The sequence below is a fragment of the Artibeus jamaicensis genome, unplaced genomic scaffold (assembly GCF_021234435.1).
Source record: "Artibeus jamaicensis isolate MK-2021 breed Jamaican fruit bat unplaced genomic scaffold, CSHL_Jam_final scaffold_537, whole genome shotgun sequence".
NCBI classification, from domain to species: Eukaryota; Metazoa; Chordata; class Mammalia; order Chiroptera; family Phyllostomidae; genus Artibeus; species Artibeus jamaicensis.
Window position 1 is genome coordinate 16538406 of NW_026522047.1, and position 19304 is coordinate 16557709.

General features: G+C 39.1%; 1 protein-coding gene across 3 annotated transcripts in view; it reads right to left on the reverse strand.

Annotated features, from left to right (window-relative positions):
- ANAPC10 (anaphase promoting complex subunit 10) overlaps positions 1-19304 on the reverse strand; it is a 43605-nt gene that overhangs the window by 23676 nt on the left and 625 nt on the right. For 2 of the 3 annotated variants that reach the window (XM_037162364.2, XM_037162366.2), the window contains exons 2-3: positions 18315-18441; positions 12148-12238 (exon numbers count right to left, since the gene is read on the reverse strand). In XM_037162364.2, the coding sequence (XP_037018259.1) occupies positions 12148-12238; positions 18315-18429 (206 nt within the window). In that variant the 5' untranslated portion in view covers positions 18430-18441. Of the gene's footprint in view, positions 1-6583; positions 7069-12147; positions 12239-18314; positions 18442-19304 lie in introns of those variants that run through there. The other variant, XM_037162365.2, reaches the window with a different exon arrangement.

The window sequence follows — 19304 nt, forward strand, 5'->3', positions numbered from 1 at the left end:
AACGAGTATGTAACTGAACAATTCCACGTTCTTTTAACGGCAATGACAATGAAGACCATGTAAGAACGCAGACACACGCTTCACCCACACAGACATTTGTCACCTAGGGCAATGGCCAGGAACAACACGGGAGCAAAGAAGGCCCAGTTCAGCCAAAATGGGCACCTAAGAGTGTAAACAAGCGTGATGGACTTCGGTCTTAATCACACAAAATGCAAGTGACCAAAAAACAAAAATACGTTCAACCTCTAATCATCAAAGAAACAATGTAAAACACATAGACATTAGTTTTGGTATCATATTGCAAAATAGTAAAATTACTGAAAATGCCCAAATTTGAATAGAAGAAGGTACTTTCATAGATGGTCGGTAGGTACATGGCCTTTCCCCCACAAATTCAACTTCTAAGAATGCATTAAAAGACAATAAAACTACTCAAAAACAGATACATAAAAATGTTTATTGCCCTGCAGTTAAATTATCGAAAAATTACAACCAACCTAAATATTCATCTTAGTAGGGTACCAGTTAAATAAATCATAATATATCTACTCAATAAAATACTATACAACTATTTAAAATAATGAAGCAGATATACAGTTAAGAAAAAAGTGGATTCCAACACAGTACATACAGAAGGACTGCTTTTGGGGAAAAGACAATATTTTGATGGTGTATAAACATATACATGTATAGGAAAAGACCTGCATAAAATCATATAAAAACAGTAGAAGTGACTATTTTGGTGAGATGGAACTATGGGAGGTCTTTATTTTCTTCTTTGTGATTTCTATGTTTTCTGAATTTTTACAATAAGCATATGTTATTTTGGTCATTAGGAAAAAAATCAGACAATTTTAAATATCAACCAAAAGAACCCCTAGGAAGTCCATTTAAATGTGCTTTAGCAGCTGAGTTCTGGTAGAAGGCGGCACTACCGTACCCACAATGGGCTCCCTGAACAGAAGGGGTCTGTGTCAAAAGTCAACCTATAAAAACTGCAGGGGACCTGTAGCTCTTAGTGAAGGACCAAACTTGTGCAGCGGAAGCTATTCATCCAAGAGGAATGAGGAAAGTTAAGGACTTTTCCTCAAATAATAAAGACGATGAAGATGTAAAACACTAACTACCCAGGAACTGCTGACAGGATAAATACCATTCCCAGGTTTTCAACACAGGCCGGGTATCAAACCCACGACATCCGTCTGCTTCTGCAGGGCCAGGAAGGAGCCGAGAGAGGAAGCAAAGGAAGACGGGGATATTCTGAAAGGCATACAAATAAATGATCTTTTCCCTGATGAGCCATCAGCAGGCAGTGAGAGGTCTTTCTTACTGGAGAGGGATCAAAGATTGTGAAGATTACTTTTAAGGACTTATTTTTTTAATGAAAGCAGATCTAAAGAACCAAGCTTTTTGCTCGGAATAATTTTATTTCCAAGTTATGAACTTCAGGATAACTTAGTCACTGGAACCTACAAGGTAATCAATATGAGGTTAGAAAGGCAAAGCTTAATAACAACACTAATCATTGTAAAAACAACAGTGACAGCAGCAAATAGTGAGTGAATACTCTGTGCCTGGCCCAGAAACTTATGTGTATTAATCTCATTTACTCTCAACCTTGTGATAGAGGAGTTATTATTATTTTCATTGATTTAAAAAAAACCACTAATACTCAGGTTAAGAATTTGTTAAGGTCAAAAAGTACTTCAAACACGGGTCTTATGGTAATATGTAAGTACTTGTGCTTTTTTAAATTTTAGCTACACCATGGGATGTTATCCTAAGGTCCATGTATCCCCAGAAATCATATGTAAAATGTTTGCCATACACATTGACTCATGAAATTTGCAAAGGACACTGTGACCTCACTGGAAGTTTAAAACTATTACTCTAAAAGATATCTGTAAAGCCCTTTTAAATTATTTATAAATTTATCCCATGGTGACTTTAAAATGGCAGTACATGGGGGAAGATTAAATGCATGGAGTATGAGAAATACTATCAGCTACTCAAATTGCTCAAATCATCATTATAATAACAATCACCACAAGCTAAATGCTTTCTATATGCCAGGCATCCTGCTGAACCTTCAGATAAGGTGCGGCAGGAAGGAAGAAGGGAAAGGGCCACTCTCCCATTTCGGAAGACACAAGAGCACTCCCAGCCTCTCCTCCTCTTCCCTCACCCACCACTCCCTTTGCCTTGTTCCCTCCTGTCACAAATTTAATCGGCCGCTCTACCTAGTCTAGCACTTTCATGACTGGACGGGTGTGCTCAACTCCAGGGTTCAACGTTAGCAAACACACTGGACCAGAGATACACGCCCCTTTCTCAAACATCAGCTTTGTCGGTTTTCTAAGGATGGATTTTGGTCTCCACCTGCTGACTCCTGAATAATTTCTCAACTGATGGGAAACCACTGAAATTTCCACAGAAGACCTTAGTGGCGGATACTCCGAACCGCCAGCCTAACTAACAGCCCTTTTTGCCTTTTATCTGCAAAACATCTAGACACAAGGCTACCTGCCCCAGCTTCCCTGAAAGCTAGGTATGACCAAGAGACCAAGTTATGACCAGTAAGGTTTCAACCAAATGACTGAGTGAAATAGTTTCCTTAAGAGGAAGACACGGCCTTTTTGCCTTTCCCACCTCCTCCTTCCTGCTGCCTGGGACAAAGACAAGACGATGCAACCGTGAGGATAGGATAGTGAGCTAAGATCAGTGAAGTGGGGAGAGACAGAATCCGGGTCCCCAAGACACGGTGGGGCTGCCATAGTGCTCCTGCACTGCCAGGCTCCTCTTGTAGGAAGAGGCAAAAAAAAACCAAAACAAAGCAAATTTGCACCTTGATTAAAACACTGTTTATTAGAAGCTCTGTTAGTAGGTCTAATTCCTATTTAATATGACACCAGGATGCCCACATGACAGGTGGGGAACTGAAGCTCAGATCAAAAGTTAAGCAACTGGTCCTCATTTACACATCTAGCAATGCACAGAGCCAGACTCTACAGTCTGTCCGACTACACTATACTAAGAGTAATTACAAACTCTTGGGGTACAAGATTTAAAACTAAAAAAAATAGTAGTTATAAAACTGTTTACCAACTCCTGTTAACACACTACATACCTTATTACCCAGAGACTACAATATAAATGGAACATTAAAAATCTGCAAACTCTCCTAAAACACAAAGCACACAAATAATTTTCATACATATAAATGATTACGCTCTTCTTTGTTCCTGGTTCAAGGTGGAAAACTCCCTCTCTGTGTGAGAGTTTGTTTCTAATGTTGTTCGCAGGATACTGAAGTTCAAGTTCTCACGGGAGGCTGAGACAACCAAGACTGTGTTTTAATGGAACGTGTAAGACCTTAATGCAAAAGTTTCAGCAGATATGGCTAAAAACAAAAACAAAACAAACAAAAAGTCAGGGCTGTCTCCCCATGAAGAGATCATTTTTCCAGGACTTGCCTTCCCACCATAAACACCTAGAGTAAACAGACAACACAGATGGAAAACTGTCTGCAGACACTGAACCACCTGGGTCCAAGAGAAGGGACACGAACAAGGTGGGCCACGTGAAAGACCCGACAGGACCCCACTCTCTCTGAGCGGAGGGAGGAGCTCTGCCCGCCGAGGGAAAGCTCCGGAAGCCTGCACGGAGTCCCCTGGAGACTGCGACTGAAGACATTCTGCAGCGCACACGGCAACACTGCAACAGACATGCCAAGAACAGTGACTGCTCGGGAAAGAACTACTGGGAGGCAATAATCAAGACAGTTGCCAGAGGTGACACAGAGAATCATTACGGTTCCCAACAACCAAAATGGAGAGTCCAAACATTCCTACAAACACCTCGGACGTTCACCGGAGATCGCAGAAGGATCAAGGTTTGTAAACCACAAGGCTAATCTTGTCCTCCAGAATGACCTCAGAGAGTAACCTGGGAGTCACCGGGGCTGAGGGGATCCCTAGACCCTTTCAGAGAATCAACATGATCACAACTATCTTCCTAATAATACTAAGACGTTATTTGTCTTCTTCAGACTCATTCTCTTCTGAGCACACAGTGGTGTTTCCCAGATGCTAGCTGACACAGGGTGTTATAAAGCATTTAATGAAGAAATGTGCGTTAGACTGCAACTGTCTTTGCTTACGTGAAACTCTGAAGAGGTTCACAAACAAGTAAAACAATAACACTCTTCTCACTATTTTTGTTTGTTTGGGAAGACAGCTATTTTCCACTTAAAAATGTTACTTATGCTAACATAATAGGTTAAATGCTATTTAATAAATAAATACTTAAAGATTCTTTGGCTATAGTTTTCCATATGGTGACTATAGATAGATACAAAAAATAAACAACAGACCTCCAGAGACCTCAGTGGCAGGTGAGTGGCGCGGGAACCAGAAGGTTGTAGAACGGGTCCCGGGGGGAAGGGGTCGGCAAACCACAGCTCATGGGCCAAAGCTGGCCTGCCACGTATTTCTGTAAAAAAAATGCTCCTGAAACACAGCAATACCTGCCCGCAGCTGCTTCTGCACTACAGGGGCAAAGCTGAGCAGCTGGAACAGCCTAAAACGTGGTGTGTTGGCCAAAAACACTCACTTTCTATCATAAAAAGTGGGCTCCCCCACATTAGAGTAAAGGGTGCTCTAGACTCACTGTAAGGAGGCTTACAAATCAAGCCCCCAAAAGATCAAAATGATTTTTAACTAATTTAACTGCCTGCCAGAACAAATCCTCCTAAAAACAAATCCAGCACTCAACAAGGTAAAATTTACTATATCCAACATCAAATCAAAAATTACTACAAAGAAGCAGAAAAATGTGACCCATAATACAAGGTCAATAAAGGTAGATAAAAAAAGATGATGGAATTAAAAAATAAGGACTTAAAAAAGAAAATATAAATGTCTACCTATAATTACCTACAGGTGTTTAACAAACCACCTCAAAACGTAGTGGCTTTAAAAAAAAGAGTGATTTTCTTTATGAATCTGCATTTGGGCGGGGCTCAGAAAGGAAGGCTCCACAGAGCATCAGGTGTGGCAACTTGACTCGAGATCTGAAGAGTCTGCTCCAAGATGGCTCATTAATACGGCCGGCAAGTTGGCGCTGGCTGTCAGCTGGGAGCTCAGCTAAGGCCTCAGGCTTTGGCTCATTTCTTTATGGGCTTCTCCATTTGATGTGGGTTTTCTCACAGCATGGTAGATGGATACCAAGGGAGAGAGTAACATAAAAGAGAGAACAAGGAAGAATTTGTATTGCTTTTTATGACCCAGCCTCAGAAATGACAGTACCGTAAGATCTAGACTCTATCAGGCAAGAAATCCACAAAGGCCTGATCGGTTTCCAAGAAGGGAGCGGTGGAGGGCACGTGTTGATCAGGCAGCAGCAGAGCTGCTGAAGGGCACGTGCAACAGGAACGGCACTGTGAGCACACTGAAACACAGCTGGCCATAGACCTGTTCGAAGAATTTTAAAAAACATTAAAATGAGAAGGGATGAAAGATATTTTAAAAACCAAATGGAATTTCTGGACATGAAAAAAGAAATCTGAAGTAAGAAATTCACTGATGAGATGAATAGCAGTTAAACATTGCAGACAACAGTGAACATGGTAACAGAGCCATAGAAACGCTCCAAAGACACACAGAAAACAAAAAGCTCTCTTCCCACATTAAAGTGAATAGAAATCAGTGGCCTATTAGACAATACGAAGCACACTATTGTGTAATTGGAGTCTCCACACCTAACTTCTAGGCATGGACAGTAGTAATGGCTGTACAACAGCGTGAATATACTTCATGACACTGAACCATACACTTACAAGCAACAAATGTTACACATATTTTATAATAAAAATCGCTGAACTTCACCATCTCAATAAAGAAGAGAAACCATATGATTACACAAATAGATGCAGAAATAGCACTTGAGAAAATCCGACAGTTTTTCACCAAAAAAGTGTTAAGCACACTAGGAAATGACAGGAACTTCATCAACCTGTTAACCTAATGGGTTATGTTAGTTTCTGGCCAGTAAGGACGAAGAATCAATCCTCAGCAAAAAGCTGGAGTAATCACCAAAGGCCTAAGAATGAAGGAAGGAGTAAATGATGAACGCACCCTCAGCAGGAGAACTGCAGGTGCATCACCACAGCACTAAGTGACCAGGGAAACACGTTTTCTCAACCACAGAGGCACCCGTCAGGTAGTTAGCTTTAAACACACAGCCACAAATAAACAGCACCAACGCAAGATCACCAAGATAGAACTGGCAATTAGGAATTTTCCTTCTCCACTTCCACCCTAGCAGGCCTGGAGAGTTCAGAAGTCAGTGAAGAATGTGGGAGAAGAAAAATAAAAGTAAGGTAGGAAAAGAGAAGCAAACCACATCTTCCCTCTTTCATTTGCAACATATTCAACCTTAGAGAGAACAAGAAACCCTACAAGAAACTAAATCAAGCCCAAGGCTTTCACTATTAGCCAGAACTGAATGTTTTCATTTTTAATCTACTTTTCGCTACTTGAAATGAAAAGAGAACTTTATATATTAGCCAAAAATGTCATACCTGCTCCTTACCGAGTTCTTACCCAGGCCAAGGAAAGAACCTGCCTGATTTAAAGTAGCAGTGGAGTCTAAAAGTAAACGCCGCCTTGCAGTTGTGCACTGCAGTCCACCTGGACACATCATTAACACACACTAATTATTCCTAAAATCTACAGGCTTCATTAGCTGAGAAACTGCTACAAGAAAACAGGCATTTTCTCTGTGATGGGGAGAATATCTAAGGAGTTAAATATTTTGTTTTATCTTAACAAAATATAAAGTCCAAACTGAACTTCTTTCAAGCTTACTTGTGACAGTGTTTTCCAGTACAGAAAGTCCTTTCTTTAGTACACACTGTTTTAATGAAAACACACGGAAAATCAAGTGGAAGAAAGGTGAACATTGGGCTTTACATAACGGAGACATGAAAGCTGGCTCCCCAAGAGAAAAAATGCACCAATCCTAGGTCAAACATTTTATTTTTAGTCATAAAAATCTTTAACAATGAATTTCTAGTATTTCCTTTAATTTTGTTTTTTCCATTCAGATTCAATGTGTAGCTGACTGGTAAAGCCCAATAATATCTGGTTGAGGTTAATGATTCCTAACGTAATCACAATTGTCTTCAGTTATTAAGCTTAGTACCCATTATTTTTTTAGTGACATCAGCACTTTGATTTTTTCCATTTGCTCTACTTTTAAAAATAAAGGGAAATGCAATAAACTATTCAATAATTGCAAAGTGTTTTCTTAAAAAGTTGTCTAAGTGCAAAAACTGCAGTGTGATGACGCAATGGATCCTAGTGTTCACCTGTTAACTACTACTTTTTAAGAACTTAAAACTTTACAAAATTAAAAAGTATAAAAGTTATGAACAGTCTGCGATTTGGGGAGGAGAAGAAATTTACTGTATGATTTGGTTTAAGCAATTTATACCAATACATGTGTTGGAATTTGTGTGTATACAATTTTATTAAATTTATAAAGCACTTTTCGTTCAAAGTGTTTTAAATAATACTGGCATTTATGTCTATCAATGTTCTCATTCAAGCAGAGGAAATACTGATTTTTTTTGGAATTTTTATTTATTTCCACTGTTAAACTATCTACCTTTCTCTTGAAAATAAAGCAAGCTGGTAGAACTTTTCGATATTTTCCTTAACATTTTTCTGTTCTTCATTATTTCAATAGATAATAATAATAATATATTTTTTTTCAGTACATTGCTCTTCTGTATAAAGTGTGTTTTCTGGAAAAACCCTGCTATGCTAATATAATACAATTAAATTAGGACACTCGTTACACAACTTCTAAGCTACAGCCTTTGTGGTTGCGGAGAAGAGTTACCCGAGGCTGCACAGTGCAATGGTTAAAAGGGCAGGCCCTCGGGTCAAAGTACCCATGTTCGAACTGCAGTTCTTCCACTCACTTGCTATGTGACCACGGGCAAGTCAGTTGATTTATTTAAGTCTCTGCTTCTAAAACTACAAAATAACGATTTAAAATAGCTGTAAAGGTTAAATGCAGTGAATGGGAAAGTGGGTAAGACATTTAGCAAAGTATCTGGTATTTTAAGTCTTTTAACAAGTGTATTAGCTACTGTTTTTATTTGTAGCATATACATATTTAATACCCTAAGACAGGAGTTGGCATGTCACAGCCCTGCAGCCCTGCTCTGACCCCTGCAGAGCAGGCTGACCCCTGCCCACCACCTGCTCTTGGAAGATCAAGTTTAACTGGAGCAGCTAAGTCCTGTCATTACACGTGGCCCACAGCTGCCTTCCTTCTATAACGGGACAACTGTGTAGCTGTGAGAGACCAGACAGCCCACAAGGCCTAAAACATACTATCCAGCTTTTTCATAAGAAACTTGCTGATCCGTAACTATGAAGATGAAAAGAAACAAAATTACAATGCTAGATATTCCATGCAGTAATACTTTCACCAATACATCCCCAAGAGCAAGGGATATAAAGGAAAGAATAAACAAATGGAATCTCATTAAAATAAAAAGCTTCTGCACAGATAAAGAAAGGATCAGCAAAATGAAAAGGGAACCACCCATATGGGAAAATACATTTGCAAATGATACTTCAGACAAGGGTTTGATCTCCAAAATACATAAAGAACTGGCATGACTCCACTCCAGGAGGACAAATAAACCAATTGAAAAAATGGGCAAAGGACTTGAACAGACACTTCTCCAAGGACATACAGAGGGCCCAGAGACATACAAAAGGATGCTCAGCATCACTAACCATCAGAGAGATGCAAATTCAAACCACATTTCACACCACTCAGAATGGCCATCATAAATTAATCAACAAACAAGTGCTGGCAAGGTTGTGGAGAAAAGGGAACCCTAATACACTGTTGATGGGAATGCAGACTGGTACAGCCACTGTGGAAAACAGTATGGAATTTCCTCAGTAAACTAAAGATGGAACTGCCTTTTGACCCAACAATTCCACTGCTGGGATTATACTCTAAGAACCCTATTATCAATTCAAAAGAACCCATGCCCCCCAATGTTCATAGCAGCACAATTTACAATAGCCAGGTGCTGGAAGCAACCTAAATACCCATCAGTAAGTCAATGGGTCAAAAAACTATGGTACATTTACACAATGGAATACTACACAGCAGAAAGAAAGAAGGAGTTCCTACTCTTTGCAACAGCATGGATGGAACTGGAGAGCATACTGCTAAGTGAAATAAGCCAGGTGGTGAAACACAAGTACCATATGACCTTACCTATTAGTGGAACCTAATCAACAAAACAAACACGCAAAATATAACCAAAGACACTGAAATAAAGAACAAACTCGCAGTAATAAGAGAGGCATTGGGAGGGGAATATCCAGCAAAAGAAGGGAAAGGGGTCATCAAGGAACATGGATAAAGGACCCTTGGACAAAACCGAAGGAAAGTAGGATTGAGGGTGGGGTGGGGGAAAGTTGTGAGAGGAAAATGGGGACAACTGTACTTGAACAACAATAAAGTTACAATGCTATAGAATGATTAAACAGATGGCATCAATGGAATAAGATAACCAAGTTAACTGATTTCCAACTAAGTCAATAAGTTCAGAGCAATTGACAAACATACAGCTGTTTTCCTTTCCCCACAAAAAGTAAGCATTTCAAAACTAAAAAGGTTTTAAGATGAAGTATTTTTGCCCCAATGCCAGTCACCGCAGGGGTACTTAATATAATGCATTAGTCATTGTACTGGGTCATAAGCAAAGCGTGCTTCTCTGAAATAAATCGTACTGAAAAGTATGTTTGAGAAATATCTATATAAAAGAAACTGTGAATGGTACCATAAAGAATTCATAAAGGATAAGGCAGAGTAAGCTTACAACACATTCTAGTTAACACATAAATAATGTCTGAGACTTAACAAAAGCAAAGTTAAGTGCATTTCACTATAATATCTATATTTTTTAAAGTTTATGGAAGTAAAACGGATCTCTTTGACCACTTATAACCTACACAAATGGAAAAATTCACAAATATATTACCTGGAGAACCCTACAGATTCTACCAAAAAACTACTAGAATGATAAATGAATTCAGTAAAGAGGCAGGATACGAAATAAATATTCAGAGATCAGATGCACTTTTATATGCCAATAATGAACTACATAAAGGGAAACTAAAAAAAATTCTATTTACAATTGCATCAAAAAAATTCATTATCAGAGAATAAATTAAACCAAGAATGGAAAAGACCTGCACTTGAAAAATTGTAGAACACTAAATAAAGAAACTGAAGAAGTGGAAGCATATACTGTGTTCATGGATAGGAAGAATTAACATCATTAAGCTATCCATATTACCCAAACCATGTATAGATTCAATGCAATTCCTATCAAGATACCAATGGTGTATTGCACAGAAATAGAACAAATGTTCCAAAACTTTCTGGAACCACAAAGGCCCTGAAGAGCCACAGCAATCTTGAGAAAGAAGAAAAAAGCTGGAGGAGTCATGCTACCTGGTGTTGAACTATATATACAAGGCCATGGTGTCCACAACGGCATGGTACTGGCATAAAAGCAGACACATAGATAAATGGAGCAAAACAGAGAGTTTGGAAATAAACGGACACCTTTATGGTCAATTAATATTTGCAAAGAAGGCAAGAACACACAATGGGGTAAAGATAGTCCATTCAATAACTAGGGTTAAAAATTGGACAGATATGTGCAAATAAAATGAAACTATACCACCTTCTACATCATACACAAGAATAAACTCAAATGGATTAAAGACTTCAGTGTAAAACATGAAATCATAAAAATCCTAGAAGAAAACACAGACAGTAAAATTTTGGACATCTTTCATAGCGATCTTTTGTCTGATAAATCTCCCTGGGCAAGGGAAACAAAAGAAAAAACAAACAAATCGAACTACATCAAACTCAAAAGTTTTTGCACAGCAAAGGAAACCATTAATAAAATAAAAAGACAACCCACTGAATAGGATAATATATTTGCCAATGACACATCTAACAAGGGGTTAATATCCAGAATTTATAAAGAAATTATAAAACTCAACACCCAAAAAAACCAAACGATCCACTGAAAAAATGGGCAAAGGACCTGAATAGACACTTCTCCAAAGAGGACACACAGAGGGCCAACAGACATATGAGAAGATGCTCAACATCACTAATCATCAGAGAAAAGGCAAAATTAAAAGCATAATGAGATATCCCCTCACACCTGTTAGAATGACTATCATCAATAAATCAACAAATGACAAGTGTTGAAAGGATGTGGAGAAATGGAAACACTCGTGCACTGTCGGTGGGAGTGCAGATTGGTGCAGCCGCTGTGCAAAACAGTATGGAGTTATCTCCAAAAAAAAAAAAAGTAACTGCCTTATGACCCACTGATTCCACTCCTGGGAGTGGACCCGAAGAAACCCAAAACACTAATTTGAAAAAAAACAAGCATCCCTTTGTTCACTGAAGCATTACTTACAATAGCCAAGATTTGGGGGCATCCCAACTGCACATCAGTAGATGAGTGGATAAAAAAAAGTGGTACATTTACACAATGGAATACTACACTGGTATTAAAAGGAAAGGAAGGAAGCAAGGAAGGAAGGAAGGAAGGAAAATCTTAACCTTTTTCGACAGTGAAATAAGCCAGTCAGAGAAAAACAAATACCATGATTTCACTTATATGTGAATCTCATGAACAAAATAAGCTAATGAACAAAATAAGCTAACAAACAAAATAGAAACAGACTCATAGATACAGAGAATGGACAGACAGCTGTCAGAGGGGAGGGAGTGAGGGGGACTGAGTGAAAAAGATGGAAAAAAATTAAGAAAAAAACCCCTCATAAACACAGACAACAGTATGGTGTTTGCCAGAGGTTAAGGGGGTGGTGGAAGGTAGCAGAGGGTAACGAGGAGATAAATGTGAAGGAAAGAGACTTCACTTTGGGTGATAAACACACAGTACAATACACAGATGACATACTAAAGAATTGTACACCTGAAACCTATACAATTTCATCAACCAAGGTCACCCTAGTAAATTAAATAAAAAACTTTAAAAAAATGTATTACCTGAATTGGATGTTCACTAAATGAGGCTGGGAGCCATCTGATTGCCAGTAAGTTTCTAGATTGTCATCTCGTAATTGATCCACTCCAAATCCTAAAAGCACGACAAGTGACAATAAATTCTCATGCTAAAGAAAGAGCTATACATTCAAAATATAAAATTACATATATATATGTGTGTGTGTGCATGTATATGGGCTGTCCAGAAGGTATCCAGCCATCTAATATGAAAAAAAGAGATATTTATTGAAGACACAAGAAACATTGAACATAGGGCAATGACACCTCAGTCGCCTTCAAATTAGGCACTTTGGGACCTCACACAGTTCTCCCAATCACCATAAGCTGCCCTGTCACATTTTCCTGAATCTCATCGATGGTCTGAAATCTCTTCCCGTTCAAAGGGCATTTTAGTTTTGGAAAAGCCAGAAGTCCCAGGGGACCAAATCTGGGCTGCAGGGGGTCTGAGCCACCTGGGTTATCTGATGTTCTGCCAAAAAAAAAATCTGCATAAGACGTGACGCATGAGTGGGCATGTTGTCGTGATGAAGCCTCCAATCACCAGGTGCTCATAACTGTGGCCTTCTGAATCATAATAGTTTCTATGGAGGAATGTTGGAACTTAATGCACGACTTGACGCAGATTCATTGCTCTACTGGCCCAGTCATTTTGAATTCGACAACCACACAGTACATGTACTCACTTTATGACATCTACCAACCCCACTGACTAGTACAGTGAAGTCGTCACTGTTCTCTGTCCGGCTACTTCCAGTTTTCGTTCTGACGTGTAAAGAGCCTGGAAGATGTTGCTCTCATCCCTCACAAACAATTTCTTTTTTCAACAATAAAGAAAAAAATGAACACATGAAAACCAGTAAGTCTTCTCAGGTACAACAGAGAATTGGAGGCACAGGGCAAACCACCACCCGAAAAAGTGAGGAGAGGTGAACACAAAATGTTAGCTTACGGAGAGCACAGACCAAGTCTCCGGTCAGCAGCTGGTAGGAAAACTTCAAAGAGTAGTGACTAATTGCTAATACACTAACTGCTGGAGACCGAGTGTGCACTAGCTTGAGAGAGAACTCCCAGAAGCCCAACTTTAAAAGGGCTCCACATTTTTATGAATTTTACCTCTAGGAGTTCACCAGGTTCTCTTTTGGGTGAAGATCAGAGAAAATTCTCCAGTGTTCCCTGCAGATGCAGGGAGAAAGCAATCAGTGTGGAATATACCCAGAGCACTCTGTTCTCCCTAACAAAGGCCTGACTTCAAAAACTGTTTCATCACAGCCCAAGTGACATGGGGAGTGAATACACCCAACTCCAGCCTCCTCCAGCTTTCACATAAGAGGGAGAAGAAAAGGTCAGAAACACCTGTCAAGGTCACAGGCATGAACAGAGGCCCACTAAAAGACTGAGATGTAGTCACACGATTATAGATCACTTCTGTTCCCCCCTAGCTTACCATCACATCAACAGAGCTCCTATATACCATCACCAAGTTACAAATCGAGGAACTGCAAGCTCAGACTCTACTTAAGGAATCTCTAAGGAAAGACAAAGAAATGAGATCTAAAATAGTTGAAATTTTTCACCTTAGTAAACTATTATGGAAGAACAAATTAAATACAAACTAACCAAAAGTAATAATAAAAATCAGAGCATAAATTAATGTGAGGGGAAACGGATAATTAATAGAGAGAAATCACTGAAAGCACAAACTGGTACTATGAAAAGGTTTAAAAAAACGAGAAAAGAATCCATAAAAGCCAACAAAAAAGAGAGAAGACACAAAATGCTAATATCAGAAACGAAAGAGAGGCCATCACTACTGATTCCACAGATAATAATAAGAGACTCTATTATAAACAACATTATGATCATAAATTTGACAACTTACAGAAAATGGACCAATTCCTTGAAAGAAACCACCTACAAAAACTCACACAAATAGAAACAGACCATCTGAATCGACTATAGAAATTGAATTAAAAATAATAACCTTCTAAAAAAAATCACTAGGCCTAGATAGTTTCACTTGTGACTTCCATCAAACATTTAAGGAAGAAATACTTAAAATTCTCCACAGTCTCTTGCAGAAACCAGAAGCAGAGGGAATACTTCCTGACATGTTCCACGAGGGCAGCATTACTCAAAAACTAAAACCAGACAAAGACCTACAAGAAAGGAAAATTAAAGAACAACACGTCTCATGAAAACACACGCAAAAATCCTCAAGAAAATATTAGCAAAAAGAATCCATATATAAAAAGGATTATAGGACTTCTGCCAAGATGGAGGCGTAGGTGGAAACGCTGTACCTTCTTGCACAACCAAGTTTAAAAACAACAAAGTTTTAGTAACAAAAACACAGCCAAACCACAGAAAATTGAACTATACGGAAGTCCAACAACAACAACCCTTCAGCCAGACCGGTAAGAGGGGCAGATCCAGCAGCGGAGGGGGTTGGGCAGGAAAGATCCACCCAACCTGGGCAAGCGACGCAGGCTCGCAGGCAGCTGTGGGCAGATCCCAGGTGTGGAGTAGCAGCGGGTGAACCCACTGAGGGCTGACTACAGTCACACATTCACACACAGATAAACCTGCAAAGGAGCGAGCAGTGAGACAGACTGCGCAGGCCCCAGCAGTGGGAAGCAGCAGAGGGGAACCACCATTGCCCCCCTTTGACCCCCGCCCCCACACACAGTGTCACCTGGGCGGCCCCACCTTGGTGAACACCTAGGGCTATAACAGGCACGAACAGATCAAAACATGGCTCAAGGAGAACTCAGAGCCACAGAGCCAATAACTCTAAGGGACCAAGAAATAGCGAAACTTTCAGATGCATAGTTCAAAACACTGGTGATCAGGATGCTCACAGAACTGGTTGATTCTAGTCACAAATTAGAGGAACATATAAAGGCTAAACTAATTGAAATGAAGGGAAATGCACAGGAAACCAATAGTGACGGAAAGGAAACTGGGACTCAAATCAAGGGAGTGGACCAGAAGAAAGAAAAAAAATGACCAAACAGAAAAATATGAAGAAACAAGAATTCAAAAAAATGAGGAGAGGCTTAGGAACCTCCAGGACATCTTTAAACGCTCCAACATCTGAATTATAGGGGTACCAGAAGGGGAAGAGGAACAGCCATGAGCGGAAAACTTATTTGAACAAATAATAAAGGAGAACTTCCCCAATCTGGCAAAGGAAATAGACTTCCAGGAAATCCAGGAAGCTCAGAGAGTCCCAAAGAAGTTGGACCCAAGAAGGAACACACCAAGGCACATCATCATTACATTAGCCAAGATTAAAATGAAGAGAATCCTAGAAGTAGCAAGAGAGAAGGGGACAGTCACCTACAAAGGAGTTCCCATCAGACTGTCAGCTGATTACTCAAGAGAGACCTTACAGGCAAGAAGGGGCTGGAAAGAAGTATTCCAAGTCATGAAATCCAAAGACCTACAACCAAAATTGCTCTATCCAGCAAAGCTTTAATTTAGAATGGAAGGGCAGATAAAGTGCTTCTCAGATAAGATCAAATTCAAGGAGTTCATCATCACCAAGCCCTTATTATATGAAATGTTAAAGGGACTTATCTAAGAAAAAGAAGATAAAAAAGATGAACAGTGAAAGGACAGCAAACTCACAGTTATTAACAACCACACCTAAAACAAAAGCAAACTAAGAGGACAGCTAGATCAGGAGCAGAACCATAGAAATGAAGATCCCATGGAGGATTAGCAACAGGAGAGTGGGAGAAGGAGAAGGGGGGAGAAGGTACAGAAAATAAGTAGCATAGATGGTAGGTAGAAAATAGATGGGGGGGAGGGCAAGAATAGTAGGGGAATATAGCATCTAAAGAACTTGAGACAAGCGGTCATAAACTAAAGGGGGGAATGGTGGGGGAGGGGTATACAGGGTGGAAGGGAGTGAAGGGGGGAATAGAACAACTGTAATGGCATAATCAATAAAATATTTTTTAAAAGGATTATATACTACAATCAAGTAGGATTTATTCCAGGTATGCAAAGCTGGTTGAGCATTCTAAAATCAATTAGTGTAATCTATCACATCTATTGATATGATCTTATCAATAGATGTAGAGAAAACATTTGACAAAAATCCAACACTCATTCTAGGTAAATTCTATCTGCAAACTAAGAAAAGAGGAAATGTCCTCAACTTTATATACCTACAAAAACGTAACAGCTAACATTGTGCTTAATGGTGAAAAGCTAGCTTTCCCATTAGGAGCAGGAATAAGACAAGGATGTCCCCTCTCACCCCTCCTATGCAACATATTGGAAATGGTAGCTAATACAGTAAAACAAGAAAAGGAAATAAAAAGTATAGCTTGGAAAGAAAGACACACAATAATAGAACCAAGCAATTTCACTCAGAAGTATTTACTGAAGAAAATGTCCACTCAAAAACCTGTTCATGTTTCTAGCAGCTTTATCCATAATCACCAAATATTGAAAACAACCTTATCTAAGTTAACTATTGCTGCATAACAAACTATCAGAAAACATAGCAGGTTAAAATACCAAACTTACATTTTTTCACAAATTCTATGGGATAGGAATTTTGGAGCATCTTGTTTGGGCTGTTTGGCTCGAGGACTCTCTTGAGTTTGCCATCAGGTTATCCAAAGCAGTTATCTGAAAGCTTGACTGGGGCTGCAGATCCATTCTAAGACAGTTTGCTCATGTGACCACTGACAAGAGGCCAAGTTCTTCATTGGCTACTGCCTGGAGGCCAAGGATCCTTGCCACTCCAGTCCCCACACAATGGCAGCTGGCTTCACCCAGAGTGAATGATCCAAACAAGAGTGAGGGAGAGCCACAATGTCTGTTACCGTCTAGTCTCAGAAGTCACATACCATCATTTCTGCCATATTCTATTGGTACTGTTCCAAGAGACCAGCCTGGATACAATGTGGCAGGGCTCAACAGAAGGGCATAAAAACCAAAGACAAAGATCATTTTGGAAGCTGGCTACCAGAAAGCTAAATGTCTATTAACTGGTGAACAGCTAAACAAACTGAGTTAGATCCGTACAGTGGAATAGCAATCAGCAATAAAGAAACAAAATAATGATGCATATAATAGCATGTAAAAATCACAAATGCATTAGGTTAAGTGAAAGAAGCCAGACCCAAAAAGCTGTTATAGCATGATTACATTTACATGTCATTATGGGAAAAGCAAAGAGACACAGATCAGAAGTTGTCAGGGGCTCACAGGGACAGGGAGCAGAGGCATGAGGGAATTTCTCTAGATGATGGAAAACTGTTGATTGTGATGGTGCTTCCACGACTGTGTGTTCATTAAAATTCATAGAACTATATGCCTAAAAAGGGTAAGTTTTATTATAAGTAAATTATACTTCAATAAATTACTTGTAAAAAGAGAGAGAAAGGTATTGGAAGGAAAAACACAAGAGGCCTGGTTTGAAAGATGACTACAGGAGTCTTAATGTGAAGGAAACGCAACTACTAAACCAATAACATTATAATTAAAGTTCCTAAAGCCAAAAATCTTTCTCTGAGCTCGAGTCTACAGACTGAAAATGCCCATCAAATAACACGTTAAACAGATGAGAAAAGATACACATGCATCCCGGCATATCATGGAAAAGTCTTGAATGCTAAGAATAAATAGAAAAGCTGTAAATGTTTCCAGAAAGAAAGAACATGTCATAGACAAAAAAGAGAGAGCGAGACAGGCACGGCCTTCTCACTTGCAACAAGACACAAAAGAAAGTGGTGAAATAGCACCCATAAATTTTTGAGAAAAGAACTGACACTCAAGAATTCTATCACAACCACAAGTAAAATAAACTTATTTGGGGATATGTAATCACTCAAAAAATGTATCACCCACTCAGCCCATATAGAAAAATACAATGTCAACAAGAATGCTACCCAAATAACTGAATCACAACAGAGACAGGGAAGGATAAAAAGGAGACCTTATGACACATGCAGTTAAACTCCAGTGGATGTTAGAGTCGAGCAACTGGGAGAGAGATACACTTGATCAAACCTTCACTAAATTTATACTTTAGAATTAAAATAAAGAACATAAACAAAAAAAAATTAAAGTCAACCCAGAATACAAGGAAACTGTATGGAGTTATTACAGTTTGTCTTGTTTTGTTTTACCTGGTTTGCAAGATGAGAGTGACCAAACAGCTTGTGACCCAATTTCCCGTACTGTCCCAGTCCTTTCCAACTGCTTCGGGTCAGCACCAGGAGGTGTTTTGTTTGGTGTGGTCATTTTGAAAATATTCTATGAAGGAAAAAAAAAAGAATACCCACATTATACCAGGACCTCAGTACCTTTTTACTAAAAGTAAAAATAAAAGTTTAACAGCAACATGGATCAACATACCCTTGATATTCATCATCTAATTCTCGAATGCAGTAAACATAACTCAACCACTGTCATTTTTAAAACCTTGGGAATTCAGTTTGTGTTTCTAAAATGTATCATGTACAAAGCAGCAGCAGAGTCCAGTAGACAAAGGGCACACAGCCAGGGTTTTAGCTTCAGTCTCTCCTTTAACTGGCCTAGACGTTGGGTAGGTCAAGACTTTATTTCCTTCCCTGACTTGAGCTACAATTCTATAATGCTATACAGTTCTATACTTCTATGAGTAAAAATTCTTAATTCCAAATGACATGTTTTTCCCTAGAAAACTCAGAATGAAATACTCCAGAAATATGTGAATATTAGTCTCCAGTCTAAATAATCCTTAAGTGATGCAGAGAAAAATAGCATTTCCCCACTAGTTGTCAAAAGCTCCACTGATAGGCACTCTAACCATAGAAGGCAAAGTCAGAATAATGGCTTCAAGGTCCTACTGGCCTATTCTAAACCAAAAGTTTACTGCATCTTTCACATCTTTTGTTAGTCAATCTTGTTAAGCCTATGCAAACGTGAAAAAAGAGAGTTCTTGGATAGTGACCAATATGTAAAAATGCCTCAGAAATGCGAAGTTAGAGCTACTAAACATCGCTACACTTGCTGTTATAAACTTGGACCCATAGTTCTGTATATCTCCTTGACACTTTCTATTAGATCTCATTTGTTCCCTAATTCCCATTTAGATACTCACTAAATAGTAGTAGAGCCACTGGACTGCAAAATTC